The sequence below is a fragment of the Pseudopipra pipra genome, chromosome 18 (genome assembly GCF_036250125.1).
Source record: "Pseudopipra pipra isolate bDixPip1 chromosome 18, bDixPip1.hap1, whole genome shotgun sequence".
NCBI lineage: Eukaryota > Metazoa > Chordata > Aves > Passeriformes > Pipridae > Pseudopipra > Pseudopipra pipra.
Window position 1 is genome coordinate 8,371,510 of NC_087566.1, and position 18,251 is coordinate 8,389,760.

The 18,251-nt window shown below is 43.8% G+C and overlaps 1 protein-coding gene across 2 annotated transcripts; it reads left to right on the plus strand.

Moving 5' to 3' along the window:
• PPP1CC (protein phosphatase 1 catalytic subunit gamma) lies at window positions 1-17,238 on the plus strand. Of its 2 annotated transcripts, XM_064675020.1 has the most exons (8): window positions 83-344; window positions 9,319-9,450; window positions 10,498-10,728; window positions 12,297-12,401; window positions 13,368-13,591; window positions 13,972-14,106; window positions 14,551-14,611; window positions 17,087-17,238. In XM_064675020.1, exons 1-8 carry the CDS (start codon window positions 290-292, stop codon window positions 17,101-17,103), a joined length of 960 nt encoding a protein of 319 aa, XP_064531090.1. In that variant the 5' UTR covers window positions 83-289; the 3' UTR covers window positions 17,104-17,238. The 2 variants fall into 2 exon arrangements, with proteins under 2 accessions (XP_064531089.1, XP_064531090.1); XM_064675019.1 differs by lacking the exon at window positions 17,087-17,238 and having other exon boundaries at window positions 1-344; window positions 14,551-15,789.
• The last annotated feature ends 1,013 nt before the right edge of the window (window positions 17,239-18,251 follow it).

The window sequence follows — 18,251 nt, forward strand, 5'->3', positions numbered from 1 at the left end:
TGGCCGTCATTGCCTCCTCTATTCCCGCCCGGCCTATAAACGGTTCCCGGGGAGGCGCCTCGCGCGCGTAGTATCCATGCGCCGGGCTCGCTCGCGGAGGGGACGGCGGCCATTTTGTTCGGTGCTGGGTCTGCGCTGAGGGGGCGGGCGGGGGGGGGGGACAGGGAGAGCGCGAGGGAAGGCGCACAGTAGGAAGGGCAACAACCAGACAGAACGAGGAGAGAGACGTGGGGCCGGCCAAGCCGCGAGCGGAGCGGCGGGGAGGGCTCCGCCCGGCCACTGAGAGGCGATGGCGGATATAGACAAGCTCAACATCGACAGCATCATCCAACGGCTGCTGGAGGGTGAGGGTCGGGGCGGCGGGGTGTGTGTGGGGGGTGGCGGCCGGGCCTGTGCGCCGCGTCCCGCCCGCCCGGCGAGGGCTGAGGGGGCACCAAAATGGAGGGGCTTGAGGCGCTTTGTCTGCCCGGGGTCGCCGCCGCCGCCTCCCCGCCCGGCTCTGCCCCCCCAGCCCCAACTTTCCCCTCAGCCCGCGTGTTTCCGACGTGTTTCTGCCTCCTGATCCCCCCCGTGCAATGCTGAGACCAGCCGGCTGTCCCCCTGCAGCTCTGAGGAGATGCTTAATTCAGTATTGTTTTCGTGGGAAGGTGTTTTAAAAAGCCGGGGCGTTCTCTTTGCCTTTCGCACATGCACATGGGGTCAGGGCTCGGCTGGGCAGTCGGGGGGCTCTGGAAATAAGACCCAGCGTGTTTAAAGAGTGTTTCGGCAGCTTTTCAGCAAGTCGGGAGGGATCTGCCGTGTACCCTGGGTTTAGCTTTGATTAGCTGCTCGCATTAACGCTGCCACAGGATTTTGGCTCTTAACTCGTAACATATGGTGGGGTTTTAGATGTGAATCGAGGGTTGGGTTTTGGTCTTTCAGACAGTCTGTGGAAGGGCTTATTGTCTGGTATTGTTGGTGCTTTGGGGGTGAAAAGAGTTGCCTGGGAGTTCCTAAATCAAAGGAAAACCTGGAAGTTGCAGGGGATGTCTGCAGCATCATTTTTTCGCTTGCAGGGGTCAGCACTGGACTGGGCTTGACTGATTTTAGGTCAAAAGGCTGAGAAGTCACCGGTGAAAAATTCTCTTCCAGGCATCAAGGAAAATCATAATTATTCAGAGGGGAAAGCTCTGCTGATCCAGCCTCATTTCGTGTGTGTCAGGGCAGGCATCTCATCTGGACTCACACTTGAACAGCTTGGTCAGGGATTTAACTTTTTAACATTTGGCAGAAAGTCATCTGGGATGTTGCTGAGACAAATGGTGAAGAAATGTCTTTCTTACACACTCCTTCTTACAGGATTTTGCTTGTGTAATGCTTGGATAGCAAAAGGTCAGGCAGAGGAACAAGAGTGCTATTCTAGAAATTATTTGGAGTTAAAAATCCTATGGATGAATTATGGGATTACTGAATAAGTAAATGAGGTTTTTCCTCTCATCCGTTTTGGGGTTTGCCTGTTACCAATTTAAACTCCCCTGGTTTCAATTATTTAAAGACTTCCCTTCATAAAGTTAGACCAGGATTTTCCTGAAACTCCAGTAGTACAACTTGTAAATGTCAGGTCTTGTATGTCATATGTTTGGTGACATATTAATACATGCCCAGTTTTACTGCAGGTATTGGTTACAATTCTTACTGATTTTCCCTAGTGCCATTTTCTCAAAGTGTGAATTCTTAATATCAAAAGGATGGAATAAAATAATCCTAGAAAGGGACCTGAATGATTTTGAATTATTCCTCTTGTTAAGTTTCAAAAAGTAGTGAGATATACGGTGTCAATAATTTAAGTTCTTACCCAGTTTATATCAGTATTAGACTTTTGGAGCAGATAAGAATTCGTAAATCAGAAGATTTACTGACATCTTTTAACAGATGCTTCCTTCAACTACAGATGTTACCTGAGGTTGCATCAGCTGCCAGAACTGAAATTAATTTTTGTCCTTTATTAATATTTCAGAAGGGATTTTGGATTCCTTGAGGCAATGATTGTCTTTCAATATTTGAAACAATTACCAGTGTTAGTGACCTGTGCTAGTGCTTTTTTTTGCTTTTATTAAATGTCTGTTATGAACATCTTTGCCAGACAGAGAGTAGTGATTGACCTTTGTGACAGTCTGTCATTTTTATACTTTTTTTTTTTTCTAAAATGATGGTGCATTTTAGCAAACACTGCATTTTTTATAGTGTTAAGTTGTGCAGATCACTGTGCAATTGTCTTGGGTTGTTTAAAATTAACTCGACTCATCCTTTTCCTGAAATTATTAAGGTCTGGCCAGGTAGGTGACAGGACTGAGCTTCCAAGGTGGTGATCTGCAGGGTATTAAATGGAAGGGGGAACAATATTTGAAGCATGTGTAAGAATTCTCATCCTATTTAAATTTAGAGCAAACAAACCATACTTTTTCAGTGCAGTTCTGGAAGAACCACTGATGAATGTTAGTTTACAAAGTGTGATGTGCCCGTACCTGAGCCCTGTTTCGAGTGATCTCCCCTTCAGACAAGGTTGCACACGGATTAAAATCATACTCAAGCATCAAACCACTGTTTTAAATCTCGTTTAATAATCAGATCACAAACTGAGTTGCTGAAATCCTTGTGCAAGCTTTAATTTTAGAGCAGTTTGATATTTCATTTTAGCTCTCTTCAAACCTTAAATACTTACATATTTTTACAGTGGTTAGCTTTAGGTGATTTTGCTAATGAAATGTAGAGGGTATGAACAGGGGGCTTATCCCTTTTTAAGGGTGACAAATCCAAGTATTAAGAAGATACTTGGAAAAACAGTGGAAATCAATGAGCAAACACAGTTAGGCAGGTTTTTGTTTTATCATGTGCCTTAGCATTGCACTGTTGGAAGAAGCAGTGATTCTAATGGTTGAGGCAAAGTGAAGGGTGAATAATAAATTACTCTTGCTTTTGTCCTTAATATGGGGTATTAATAATGTATTTGTGAGGGATTTTAGTTGCTCTCTATCCTGATTTCTCTGGTCAAATGATGTTATTCTTACTTTTCCCCCACATAGTGGATATTCTCCCACTCACATTAGGCTGGCTAGCTGAAATGATTAATTTGTTCTTTAAAAGGCCTGGAAGTATATACTTCAGCTTCTCATTCTAAGGTAAATATTTGAAGAGTCTTTCTTGCTCTGCATGTTTATAGTACAGAGCTGTTTGGCACTGAAATGTCACAAAAAGCATTTTTCAGTAACATTGTTCTCAACCTTGGAAAAATGATCAGTTAAAACATTGAACATGCTGATCTGGTTTTGCTGGAGTTGAATTTATATTTGTTCCCTTCTTTACTAACGAGAGTTGTGTTCTGCTGGGAGCAATCTCACGAGTACAGGGTGTCACTTTTAGTAACTAATAATCACAAGAATAAGGCCTCTAAAATATAGTAACTGATAATATCCTGCACTGAAGATTAAAATGTTTCCTAAGTGTCCTTGAGAGTGGATAAAGGCTTGAATATTGATGGACATAACTCACTTTCCTGAGGAATAAGAAGGGACAAACAGGAGAGCAAATTACTGCCCTTCTGGCAGGAGTGCTGTGGGCAGCAACTGTGCTTCTGAGCCTGCAGCTGTGTGTGTGCTGAGTCAAAACTCCCAGGAGACAAGATCCGAAACAAGCTCCTTGTAAGATGAAAAATCAGTGGCACCTGTATGGTCTTGGAAAAGGTTCCAGGAAATGGCAGAATTCCTGCTCAGCTCCCAGTAAAGAATGAGTGACAAATCCTGATTCCCTGAGTGTGGCTTCCTTTCTGTGTCATGTCAGGTGGTGTTCCTATACCCTGAGCCCCTTATCCATTTCCTTCATCGAGTGGGTTGGCAGCTTTTCCAGATAAGTAGGGTCTGGTTTGGAGCTCACAGTAACATATTTAGAAAACAAGATTGAAGTGCTTTAGTCCTACCATGGTAACGACAAATAACAGGGTAAAATAACAGTAATGTCAGCAGACATAAGTGAACCCAAGTTGAAATGTGTTTCTGAAAATCTTTCCTGTGCTGCATCCTCTGCAAGCACTAAGGGAAAACTAACTAATGAATGGAGGCTACTCTGCAGAAAGCCATGCAAGGATAGAGTGGTGGCAGCCATTCTGAAAGCTGAAATCCTGGTTAGTGCACTAAAATCAGCAAAAAGACTCTTAAATCCTCAAACATTTCTGTTTATACACCCACAGATTTCTATTCCCAGTAAAGCCCGTTGTAGAGCTGTCAAGGACATACTCTCTCTAATTTGCTTTAAATAGGGGAAGATTATCATCGAGTTATTAAAAATAGTTGAGCTAAAGAGCATGGATAAACTTTTGCTGACAACAGAGAAGACCATTTCTTACAAATACAGTTCTCTGAATTCTTTTTCACCTTTCTGCTAAATACAGCATTAACTGGGTCTGCAGGGGGTTGCCTGTTCTTTAGCTTTGTGTACTGAGATAGGAGTCTGATTCTCAGAGATGTTAACCTGGAATGTCTCACGTTTCACTTGTGGGTGAGTTGGGATGCTGTGATGAGGTTTCTCGTAGACAAGCAGCACTTTTTGACCTCTAAACATATAATTTTCCATAGTTTGTGTAGCTTAATGTTAATTGTTTCCTGCTGTGGTGCAGCAGTTTCTAAGAGTGGGAAATAGAAACTCTCAATTCCAGAACTGAGGATTAGATTCTTATCAGTGCCATGGATTCAAATAAGTCTGTTAAATTCAGTGCTTGTTGCCCAGGCAGTGAAGTGGAGGAATTTGTCATCTCTGAGTGTTTGTGATCAGTGTTTGTGACCTGTTGCTCTCCATCTGTCTGCATGGGGAAGTACATTACAAGATGAAAAATTTGCAGTCATGCAGAATCTTCCATTTGATAACACTGTTGTGAACTTCTGACATACTAGAAAGCAGACTGGAACTTTTTCTTTTTAGAGGCTTTTACAGAGGAGTTGCTTTTCCGTTTCAGTTTTGAATTTGAAGTGATCTGATCAAAGCTGGTAGTGCCTGCAGTAAAGTAAAACCTTTTTTACATCAACCACTTTCAAGTTATTTATTCCCTTTGTGCCTGTGGTGCAAAACTGACTGTGAAACTGTCATTGGGAGCTGCTAAAAAGATTAAAACCAACCTGCAGTATTTTTGGAAATGTCACTGGGATTGCAGGCATCTTAATGTAAAATATGGTAAAACTGAGAGACTTGTTTAATAAGCCAAAAAAATTAACTGACCTGCAGATAGAATGTTTTCCCTAAAACATTTTCTGTAGGACAGGTTAATTTTCTCACTTCAATTGGCAGCTTTTCAGCTGCTTCTTTTAATGCAGTACTGAAGGGAAATGAGATGTTTGGATCACTGAAATTTCTGGCATTGTTGAACTTTCTGCTATTTTCGAATACTTTCCTAATTATCATCCCTTTCATAATAACCTTGAGTGACGTAAAGGACTGTGGCACCAAAGTGAGTGTTGGAAAAGGGAGGGGATGTGGGGTAGGAGTCTGTGCTCTGCATGGATGTGCTCTGTGGGATCTACAACAGTCAGTTCCTGACCCATTTATCCTTCCCAAGGAAATGTAGAACAGTTCTCCTGGATGTCAGGTGGTGTTGTAACTCCTGGCAGCTGCAGCTACACTTTGTACTTGCTCTGTACTCGCTCTGTTTGCTCTCACCAAAATGACAGGGGTGCCCTAAGTTCTCGCTCTTCTTCCTTTTCCTTCCTTTTCCCCCTCTGCTGGGCGCCTGCCGTACTGCACCGTTTATAATAACGCTAATTTTAGAGCCGGTATCTGTTGCTGTTTTCTGGCAGTTTTTGTCCTTGTCTTGGAAGCCAACATTAGTTTTAATAGTGGGACCTGTGTTCTCGGCAGTACTTCTCCAGAGATCTTCCAGGTTCCAGGGAGGGATGTTTTCTGTAGTCTTTTCCATCCAGTGGAGAGCTTTATTTTTCCAAAACTTCTCATACTTGTACAGTAGAAAATATTTTACTTGTTAGGAAACTGCCCAGACTGGACACTGAAATTTAGGCTCCCAAGAAATTATTTTTAAGAACAGGAGCGTCTCTGCCTAAAAGAGGGTGGGAATATTTTGCTGTCTGGAAATACTGCAGCAGTTGTTCAGACACAAATAAAATACTACTTGAAATGGGCTGACTTTTTTCCCCAGTTGATTAATCTTTAGCTTGTTTCACTGTCAGCTCCAGACTGTTGTTTCTGAGAGGTTATTTTTTATGCTTTGAAAGAACAAATGTGCCTGTACAGGACTATTGAGCTGCTCTTTTGACTTTATGACCAAGCTGTCAATTAGTATCGTACTGTCTGGTCTCTGCAAGCTGCCTTGTTTTGATGCAAAGCAGAGAAAAGAAACTGTAAACAAAAACAGATTTTTCATAGTATATTATTTTTGCCTTTCTTAGAGGGCCTGAGTAATTTGAAGACTCAGAGAAACCTTTTAAGAAGTCATTAGACTAAACATCCTGCGTTTCTGTGCCAGCTCTTTCATTGTGGACGAGAAAATCTTTGCACTAAAAATACAGATTCCTCAAAGCAACATGCAGTTCTGCATATTCAATTCTTCTGAAGCCAAACCCACTTTATTTCCCAGCTTTTCAGGATATACAGGTCAATGTTAGAAGGAATTGAACACACTCATTTCTTCTGTGCCAGTTCCTTGTTGGACACAGTGGTGACAATGTCACTGGCAGGCAGAGCTGAACCAAACTGTCCTGCTGAGTTTGGGAACTGCAGCAGAGCACCATTTCATCCTGTCACGGTTTTCTAGAAGCAGGTGACTAAAACAGCATGAGGATTATACCAGTTCAATGAAAATGTATTGAAGAAACTTAGAAAACCTGTGTCTGAAACAGTTTTCAGATCCTCATTTAATCTTTAGCAAAAATTAATGCATATGCTTTATTCATGAGCTTTAGTGACTCAGTGCATTACATAGTCTGTATAATATTTTGTACTTTTTAATTTATGGATGTGAAATACAGGGTTCAGTTTTAGCAATTTCTAACATGACCAAAATCATGGAAAATCAGATTTTTGGCTTCTCGTAAAACTAAATACAAATATATTGTATTATCTCAAAAACAAAGGTGGCTGGTAAAATTTAAGATTAGGGGGAAATCAGTTTTACATTCATAATTCAGCGAGCTTATCACTTAATTCTAAAAATTTCTGTTCTTTATAGCTTCTGGATATTTGGCATTTTGAGTGACTTGCTTGTTGCTCAGGAGTCTTTGGAAAATTACTGTATGGATGAAAAAATGACTGTGTAGATGAAAAGCCTCATGCGTGATAAACTGCTGTGACAAAGATTTAACTTCCATTTTTATGCTTCATTACTTCGGATATTTTAATGGAAGCCATGAAGTGCAGTGGTAATTCCAGTGCCAGCATGGAATGTCAGTGGTGGGCAGGGAAGAATAAAGGAGCACGTATTGCTTGAGAGATAACAGTGTTAAAGCCATGACTTTTGACCTACAATCATGTCACTGTCAGTATACGTTGTAATTTGAAGGAAGGTTTAATTTGGAAGCTTGTTTGAGGACGGGTTGGGTGGTTTAGGGTGTTGTGGTTCCGTAGGGCAGCTGGTGCCGCTGTGCCTGGGGTCTCTGGGAGTCGGGGAAGAACTGTTTTAGCAGTAACACTGTAGGGTTGGTAGGGATTGTATCTGACACGTGATTTTATGTATGGATATTGCACAGTCATTATTTTATTCATGGTCTGGGTAAGATCCACACTGACTGAACAATGATTTCTGCTCCTGATCAGGGGCTTGCGTAGAAGTTGGAAGCTTCTGGGCTAATGAGGAATTGGAACACAACAACTGTGTCTGTTCGTGCTGTTCCCAAAACATGCCCCGAGCACCCCCCGCCCTTCCTGCTGCAGTTCTCACTTGGCTCCACACAGCACAAGGCCCACAGTGGCAGTACAGGGATTTGAGTCATCTGCACCTTCCACATCTCTCACTGGGGTTAAACAGGCTGAAACGGTAGCTGGCGAAGAGGTTATTTAGGAATTCAGGAAGATAATACTGCATAGGTATTTGGAAGGATTCCTGCTTGCTTTTTTTGCAATTAAATACCAAACCTTTTTGGATGGGGCATAGATTCTTCAGTCTCAGTGCAATAGGAGTTGCTCACAGTAAGTCACCTTAACTGGGCAGCCTTACCAGTTAGTGATTTTGTTTCTGGAGGTGTTGGCAGAGCATTTCCAGGCAGCTGAGGCTCAAGTTCTCAGCTCCTTTGGCTTTGATACAGCTAAACCAGTGGGTTACATCATGGACAATGACTGCTGCTCTTACTGCTTTTTTTTCCCCTTCAGCTTTATCAGTGTTCCGTGTTGTCTCTGGTTTTGATGCCAAATAAAAATAATCTTCACCACTAATGGCATACTCAGAAATGTTTTTGTTTAGTCTTATCCTAACCCTGATAAATGCTCTCATGTGCCATCTGAGCCATAGTCGCTGCTGTAGAAATGGCCTTTGTATTTCTGGGCAACACAAAGGGGGGTGTGAAACTTGTTCAGGCCAGTCTGGTGTCCTTGTCCAGAGCAGGAAACTTTAATGTACATAAAAGGGAACCAACTATTATAAATTGTTGCAGTGGGGGAGATTGAAGAGATAATGGAGGGGTGTGAAGGAGGGGAGTTGAGAGGGTGAAGTGGCCTGGGGCTGGGACATAGATCTGCTCACTTGTCTTACTGTGCTCAAAAGGCAGTGATAAGGAGAGATGTTTTGTCTTTGTGATCCAAAACTGTTTCCTTAACTCTAGTCATGGCCTTCCAGTCATGTGCTCCTTTATCTTCCACCTTTCCATCTACACCGTCGAACGGGGCAGTCCAGGATTTAGGGGCCCTCTCTTGGGCCGGGTGCTGTGCTGGTTTAGGGGAGCTCACACATTTGAGCTGTGCTGTGCTGATCGAATGGCAGTCGCCCTTTTCTCAGGTTCAGACAGCTTTCAAGTGTGTAACTGCTTCGTTAAAGGAATAAAATATATATAGTCACATTGTCTGAGCTGGGTTTATAGCTAAATAGAACTAAACAACTAAACTGTTGCTATTTAAAATGTGACATTGAAGGGGGGAAGTGTTGAGCCATGAATTCTGTTAAATGAAAGTAACACAGGCCTGGAAGAGACGCACTCCCCTTTCCCTGCAGCATGGCCCTGTGTTTCACCTCAGCAGCCTCATCCTACCCTGGTACCTTCTCCTTCAGTGCTACACTGGCATTTAGTCAGGCTCTTCACATAACCCTGGGGATGTTGCTGCTCTTGATAACTGACTTCTGACTCCTTCTGACAGTGCGAGGATCAAAACCGGGCAAAAACGTGCAACTCCAAGAGAATGAAATTAGAGGACTGTGCTTGAAATCCAGAGAAATCTTTCTGAGTCAGCCTATTCTGCTAGAACTTGAAGCTCCCCTGAAAATCTGTGGTGAGTACTGTGATTTTTGGTTTGGTCTTTGGATGTGTGTCAGGTCAATGCAGACCGTAGAGAACAAATACTGGATGCTACTTTCACTTACTAACAGTGGAACTAATAAGTAATTGTAGCAAAAGGGAAAATAAAACCCTGCTGGATATCTAGGGCAGAGGAATGGGGAGGAGGTAACATGTGGGAGTTGATGCAGGAACCAAAATATTCCAAACCCAAAAAGTAACTGGTCCAGTTTCACCAGGTCTTGGGGAAGGGATTCACAGGAAGTTTTGGAAAGGAGTTTCTGTATCCATTAAATGACGTTTGGCCCATTCTGAACAAGGGGAAACAGTGAGGAACTGCAGTAGTTTATTGTAGCTGCTGTACAGCGTTGACAATATTTTAAAATCCTGCTGCAAACTTAAATTTCTGTCCTGTTTCTTGGAATTCCTTTCTAGTTTGGTTTCACCACACTTGCAGACAGCAGTGCTCATTTTGCACACACGTACATGTCTGCTTATGCTAAAAGAATGAAGAATGTCAACATAAAAGCCTCAGTAAATGCACTTTTGAAAGCTTCTAGCAAACAGTATTTTATCCTACTCTAACACTGAGGACTTACTTCAAATTGAAGCAGCTTGTTCAATATTTATAACATGGGTAGTCTAAAATCATGATTTAGCATTCTGCTTGTCAGAAACAAACCCATGATTTAAACTAAAGGCAGAAATACCAATTTCATTTTTGATGCAGCTTCACTGCTAGAATTTGAATTACTGTTTCCAGAAAACACAGTTGGTTTCTTGGAACCTTCATTTTGTTTTATACAAGGGAACATTTTCAAGTAGCTACCTGCTATTTCTTTGTGCTGTTAACCATTGCATTGCATCGATGTCAAACTTAAAATGAGATGATCTTACATATATTTACTGTAATTTTAAGTACATTATGGGCAGCATGTAACTGCAAGCTTTTTTCTTTCTGAAGCATCTATAATTTTCTCTGGAATAAATCAGAGAATGTAGTGAAGGGTCACTTCTGTGCTGTGTCTGAATCTCGTTGCAGGTGACATCCATGGGCAATACTATGACTTGCTCCGACTCTTTGAATATGGAGGTTTTCCACCAGAAAGCAACTACCTGTTCCTTGGAGATTACGTTGACAGAGGAAAACAGTCTTTAGAAACAATTTGTCTTCTGTTGGCCTACAAAATCAAATACCCAGAGAATTTTTTCCTCCTCAGAGGGAACCATGAATGTGCCAGCATCAATAGAATTTATGGGTTTTATGATGAATGTGAGTAACAGAGGTGTTACAGTAACAGCCTCTCTGGCTGCAGACAGCAGGGGAGGAGGGGCCAGTGTTGCAGAGGTAGACGGTTCTTTCTGAATTTGCAGTGCCCCTTCTCACGTGCTCTTTAGAGGGGCCATTAACCCATTTAGGAAGGGAAGTGTGTCCTTTCCCTGATCCTGTTGGGAGTCTGATCCTCACATACAAATCAGCAACCAACTGGGTAATTGATCCTCACATACAAATCAGCAGCCAACTGGGTAATTTTATTTATTGGCTGCTATGTTAACTAACAGTTCTCAGTGGTAAAATTCAGAAGATAAGGTCATCTAATGAGAGATGAGAGAATGTAACTTGATGTGCTATTCACAACAGTTCATCTCTTTCAGTCTGAGGGGTGGTGCTGTATTCTTGTGAGGGCTGGTCTTGCTGTGGTTATGTTACAGTGCTTGACACCTATTTCCTATTAAGACCTGTAACACTGTAGTGTTAAAAAAGAACCCCCAGCCGTGGCCCTTCCCTGGATGCAGCCTTCTGTACCAGGTGCTGTTGCTTTGGCCAAAACCAGTGTCCCCTTTCCTAAACGGGGCAGAGCTGTGCAGCCGTCAGTGTGACAGTGCTTGGACTGAGCACCAGCTCCTTGGTGTGTCAGTAGGTGCCTTCAGCTGCAGGAGGTGTTACCTGGAGCAGTGTGTCAGCCTGGTGATGAAGGAAGTGCTGGTATTTCTTTGGCACTGTTGGACTCCTGAACACACACGGTGTGGCTGTGCCGTCACCGGCTCTGGCTCTGCCAGGGGGGGGTCTGATGGGGGCTGTACAGAGCCATCACCAGAGCAGAACGAGCAATTTTGCTGTGAAATAGAAATGTATGTTCATGTTTCAAAGGATATGACTTAATCCAGATGATATAGAGGAGATGATACTGTTAAATTAATTGTGCGCTGAAGCACGTCACAACTTGTGTGGTGCGACATACTTGGCTTGCAGCTTACAAGATGTGCTCTCCATGTCTTGTTCTCCTCCAGTGAGGAAACAAAGATGTGTGTGGTATTTCAGAGATTAATCACAGGCTTAGTCATAGATCGAAAAATGTTCAGGGTTTGTTGGGAGAGTCCTTTTGAAATTCGTAAAACTGTAGCAATTTCGTTTTTCAGTCACTGTTTCGTTTTTCAGTCCCGTTTCTTTGCTGAGAGTGACTTTATATGGTAAAGCAGAATTTTAAAGAAAATCTGCTTTTCAAGAATTGCTGTCTTCCCCTGAAGGAAATGGCAAGATTTTCTGAAATTCTCCAAGGGATAATTTTCCAAAGCAAAATTGGGACTGGAGAGCCTGGCTACCAAAAGGAGAATGCCATCCAGTTGAACAGACTTGTGCTGTTCTCAGAGCTCTGCCACAATGAGAGACCTTTGCAACTGTCTTTGAAGCAATGAATAAGTCAGTGGGTGTCAGAAGATAAATTGTGTATAGGCTTTTGTGCTGACCTTTTGCAAGTGTCAATAAACTTAAGGCAGCCATGTTAGGTTGGTTGTGGTGTTAGAAAACATATTGACTTTTTTTCCCCAAATCTCTTCTAGGTAAGAGAAGATACAATATTAAGCTGTGGAAAACCTTCACAGACTGTTTTAACTGTTTACCAATTGCAGCTATTGTGGATGAGAAAATATTCTGCTGTCACGGGGGTAAGTCGTGTCCTTAGGTGATACTTGAGGAACTGGATACTCAGTATCAGTCGTGGCATTTTCATGTTTACATTGCTGAAGCTTCAAAACTTCAGGGATTTTTCTCTTCCTTGGCCCCTGTAGGAGGAAGGGTTGGGCTTGATGAGTGTCAGTTTTGTGAATCACAGAGCTTGGCAGTTTTGTATCCTCAGACACAATGATCTGCTTTTCCTTTTGCACTAAAACACGTGTTTAATAGACTCTCCTTAAGAGTAAAATATCCTTGTAGGGGTTTGTAGACTTCTGACTAGGAGTTTGTTCTGAATCAGAGTGGTGTGGGATGGAAGGCACCTTTGAGGAGCACTGAGTAGAGCCCCCTGCCACGGGCAGGGATGTCTTTTACTAGGTCAGGCTGCTCAGAGCCCTCTACGACCTGGCAGGTTTAATTTGTACAGATGGGCTTGTGTCTTGTGATACCTGCTCCGTGCAGCTTTTTGAGGGCTTAAAATACGTACTGCACCTTAAATGTTTATCACTTGCCAGCCATTACAGTTGCCCAGGGACACACATCAGTGAAAAATGATGTGAGATTGGCTTGATACTGTATTTCATCTTACTAGGCCTGATCATCACAGTAAACATACCCTGTGATTTCTGGTGTAAATGCCTCTTTTACTTAACAGCTCTTTTATCAGACACTTGCACAATATTATTGAGATTATTGTAATCCTGTAAAACATGGAAATGGCTTTGCTTATCTTGCTTCCAGTAAATCTCCTAGGAAGTGACTTGTCTTCTGTTACAAATGCCTTCAAACAAACACTGGATTAAAAAAATGCCAGTTTAATGTCGCCGTTGAACTGCATAAAATGGCAGCGGTGAATCACTTGGAATACGGAGTATTTTTGTCCTGAAGGAACACGTCAGTCCTGCAGAGCAGAGCTGGACTGACATGTGGACTGTGTGTGTGTGTCTTACCTCTGACAGGTTTGTCACCAGACCTGCAGTCGATGGAGCAGATCAGACGAATCATGCGGCCCACTGATGTACCAGACCAAGGTCTCCTGTGTGACCTCCTGTGGTCCGACCCTGACAAGGATGTCTTGGGCTGGGGTGAAAATGACAGAGGAGTGTCCTTCACTTTTGGTGCTGAAGTGGTTGCTAAGTTTCTCCATAAACATGATTTGGATCTCATATGTAGAGCTCATCAGGTATTATCATTTTGTACTTTAAAACAGAGAATAGTTTAGGTTCGGGAGGACCTGGTCCAGCCCTGCACACACGTGCTCAGCCCGAGGTGCTGAGGGTCTTGTCCAGCCAAATTGTAAATATCTGTGAGGATCTCTGAATGTGTCCCAGTGTTTAACAGCCCTTGTAATGAACATTTTTCTTTAATGCATAGAAACTGTGACTCTTGAACAAGGGTTTTCTCAATGCTAATGGACTCTGTTGCTGAACTGGTTCTTGTGATGTTCCTGTTCTGATGTAAAAGTTTGGAACCCATGCTCCTTAAACATCCTCTGGTAAAGCTGCTTTGCACCTTGGCAGGAAGAATCTGCCCAGACTAACACTTCTGCTTTTCTCTCTAAAGGTTGTTGAAGATGGATACGAGTTTTTTGCAAAAAGGCAGTTGGTAACTCTCTTTTCTGCCCCAAATTACTGTGGAGAATTTGATAACGCGGGTGCCATGATGAGTGTGGATGAAACACTAATGTGCTCCTTCCAGGTACAGTAGCTAAACGTTTTTACCTCCTAGTTAGTGAGGTCACATGTTAAATTTGTGGAATTTTGCATCAATGCTTTATTGTTAAAAAACAATAATAGTTCCAAATAAGTCTTTACAGCTATCAATGTAGACAGGGCAGTGTTTGAAGTCACATCTTCAAAAATGTGATAAGCCTGTGCTGGTGTGATTAGATGAACTGTTTTACCCTGGAATTAAATCACCCAGGCAAAGCTGTTGGCTGTCAGCCTGGTCCTACTAGTGTGGGCTCTGGGATCAGCTGCTCCAAGCCCTGGCCTAGCTCAGAGCAGGAAAGAGAGGGAATCCTGGGCACGTTTAGACTTGTCCAGAAGACCCATATAACACCTTTGAGTGAATTATTGAATTTGGAAATTTGACTGGAAAACAGCTAAAGCCTTTTGCTAAATGACCCCACTGTCTTTTCAGATCTTGAAACCTGCAGAGAAGAAGAAGCCCAATTCCAGCAGACCCGTAACACCTCCCAGGGGTATGATCACAAAACAAGCCAAGAAATAGTCACTTGGCTCTGCCTTGTTGGGACTTGTATCATAGTCTATAACCTCCATTTTTAAACCTGTCATGTTGTGCTGTTCAGCTTGCTCAAAATAGATAACGTGTTTGTGGTTTTCCTTTTCCATTTGATGAATGGCATTTGCTGGTTGTAACAGCGAATGAAAGACTTTTGTCCCTCCCAGGAAAAGAGTTTCAAAGTCCCCTTTTTGTCGGTGTTACAGCAGCACAGCTCCACAGCATCCCCTGCCAGCCGGGTAAGGCACGGCTGCTGGGACTGTACCATGAGTAGTGTAAATCTTGTTCTTTAGGATCTAAAGAGGGCACTCGTGTGCTGTGAGAGTAGAGATTTGTTCCTGTCAGCGATTACATACTGTTTATACAAACCACTGTGAACTTTTTTTTACGTTAAATTTTGTTTTAAAGGGATTGCTTTTCTTTTACTGTCTTGTCTCTAGTTTTTATTGCTGTTGACATTAGGAATAACCTTCAACCTTGCCAGCATCACTGGTAGGATGTATATTTAATTCAGACACACGGTCCTCTCCTTATACTTCAAATGACAATTAAAGCCATTATTTTAAGTGTTTGTGTCTCTTTCCTGAAGCCAAAGTTTGCTTAGAAACCCGTTTGTACACGACCCCCCTGCCGAGTTGGCCGGGCTTCCCATCCACACCTTCCTCTCGGAGAGAAAAGGAAGTCCTGGCTGGAAATAGCACATAAACACTTGTCCATGCTCAGAGTGAACACATTTGTACAGTTTCCTTGTGTTCCATGGAGCAGATCATAGTGCTGAGACAGCAGTCCCAGGGCAGGGACAGAAATGGCTCTGGGAGTGACAGAAATGGCTCAGGATCTGCTGGAAGGGGTTTGTGCATTTCAGCCTAAAGACTTTGTTCTACAAAGAAACCCAGAAACTCGATAAGCCAACCAGAGGTGTTACTCTTGATCACCAATTTATATAAATCTCTCACAGAATCTTGTTTTTTAAAAGCTGTTGATCTTTTTTGAACAGATGACAGTGTACAATACCATGTAGTGAAAATCACTTATTAAATGATGAAATTGTTAAATCTTCTCCGTGTTGGTTTATCACAACCTAGGCCCTGCTCTCCAAGGGCCTGACTTAGAGAAATAAATTGTTCTGGAAACCCACGGATTCTCGGTTTGGATTTGTCCGAGCTGAAGAGGGGGGATTTTAAACAGCAGTGCTGGGTTTAGCTCTGGGTCCCCCCCGGGGGTGCAGCTCCCCCAGTGACACGTGTTGGTGACAGCGGTGTCAGAGCTGCTGTTGTCACAGCCTGTGCTCGCGGCACCGCACACGGGCGTGGGAGGCCACGCTGGGCTCGTGTTCATTGTTGTGTGCACTGAGCAGGGCTGGCCTTGAACACAAGTGCTGCTCTGAGAGGAGGGGTAGAGCTGAGGGCAAGATCATTTTCCTCTGGTTCATAATTAGAGAACTGAGTTCTTGGTGAAATGGGGAACTTGGGTAAACTTTATCAGTGCTGGTGTGGGCCGGCTGCCACGGGTGGTTGGTGTTGCTGGGTGAGGTGTGTGCCCAGAACAGCCTGGGTCCCTTGTGGCCCTGTGGAAAATGCTGTGGGATGTTCAGCACTCAGAGGAGGCGGCTTGTTCCCAGCACCACAACAGCTGCAGTGCTGCTGCATCCCCTGAGTTACAAGTTTGTTGCGGAATGCCCAGTTCACATCCCCCATGGCTCTGTCCTGCTGTCCCACCCAGTTCCCCTCCACGTTCGGAGTGAGTGGGACTTCCTTGACACAAATAAGTTTTCTGGCCAGACCCAGCCAAAGATTTTATTTTTTAATGTATTTCTCTGAATCAAAGAGCTGTTTTCCTGCTCTGAAGACCTTTTCCCCCTCCCTCTACAGCTAATTAATCAAAAACCTCTTGCTAACCATGATGAGCTCCTTTTATCACGTGTCACAGATCACCTGTTAAGAGTTTCTCACAGACTTTCACCTTTTAAATCACACTTGTGGTTTCCTTTGGGGCTCTGTAATTTTTCTCCCTCCTTGTACAATGTCCTGTGGTCTGTTAGTGCTGTAGTGAGTTGGGCTGTGCCTGGTCACCCCTCACTCCCCAGCCCTGCTGCACTGGCTGTGTCACACCTTTGTCCTCCGTGACTTGTTTTCTCTCCTCAAAGGCAGTTTCAGTGGCACAGGTGCCAATTCTGGGCTGTGTTCTCTGCCCAGCTGCATTCCCTGGGGGTGGGTCATGCACCTCGAGCTTCCCAGGGTGCAGGTGGAGGTGGACAGGTCCTGTCCCACTGCAGGGCTGGGAAGGGAAGGAGCTGCTGATTCCACTGCAGGTTGTGATCGACAGCTCAGGGACATGTTTTATACCCGTTTGTTGGGGTTGGGTTGTTTAATCAGTGGAGGGACAGAAGGAGGAGTAGATGCTGATTCCTGATTTTTTTTCCATAACAATACAGGTAGCTGGAGATTGTGACAAACCCAAGTTCGCCTCAGTCCCTGTCTTGTGCTCTGGAAAGAGTGGTAAGATCTGAGGCGCTCCCTTGCTTTGGGTATCACTCAGTGACGTGTTCCTCTAATTTCTTCAAAATAAAGAGTGTCCCCATTGCCATCCAGCTGTGGAAAGGCTGTTTTTCCACACAGGTCACCATTGCCTGTTCCTGGTTTGCTTTGGGATGTGTCAGGGCTGTTGAAGCTTTCAGCTTGGAGTCAAGTCAGGCTGGAGCACTTCAACAACAAAACATCCATTTTCCTTGCAGTGTTCAGATGTTCAGACCTGTTCTGGTCTCCGGGGACATGGGGTGGGGAGGTTGGGCACATGTCCCTCATAGGGAAGCAGAAGCTGGTGGGGTTTTCTCCTTAAAATCCACAGTCCTTACCCAGAAGGGGATCAGAGCTGCAGAGCTCTCAGGTGCAGATCTTCCACCATTGGCTGATTGTGTTGGTGGTTATTGGACTCAGCTGAGACCAAAATGCCCAAATTAGCTGGAAACCCCCAGGACAAACCTCCCTGCTGCGGCTCCAGGGCTGTGCCTTTGCTGTCCCACTCCTCTGCTCAGCTCTGTAAGTGGGTGTTTTGGGGGGAGGGTTGAGGGATGGGGCATTTGGAGTTCCAGGAAGGTGTTACCTGTGTTCATTCCCCAGGGAGAAGGATGGGGATGGGCCTGTGCACTTGGGGATGAGGTGCTAGAAAATACTTAGGTTCCAGGAAAAGTTTTAGGTGTTCTCTGGGAGGAAACCCTTCCCAAAAGGGTCTTGGGGTTCTTAACATCTCTCCAGTTTTGCACTTTTTATTACTTGGAGAAAATCAGAAATATTTATGATTTGTTGTAGCAGAGATGCCTCAGAGGTGGGTTCCTGGTGCTTTTCACAGCTGATGGTTTTTTCAGGACATTTCCAAAACAGCTTGTTTTTGGAAGCCAGAGGGGAACCCTAAACATGAAGAGGCCCCTGACCAAACAGGAGCCTATAAATGGAGGCAGATTAAACCAGGCCTGATTCCTGGGTTTTATATTCCTATAATCCCTGGACCTCCACCAACTTTGTGAGACTGATCTGTGTCCCTGCTCAGCAGCCACGCTCTGAGCTCGGCAGAGACTCAGGATTTAACTTCCCACCGTCCTG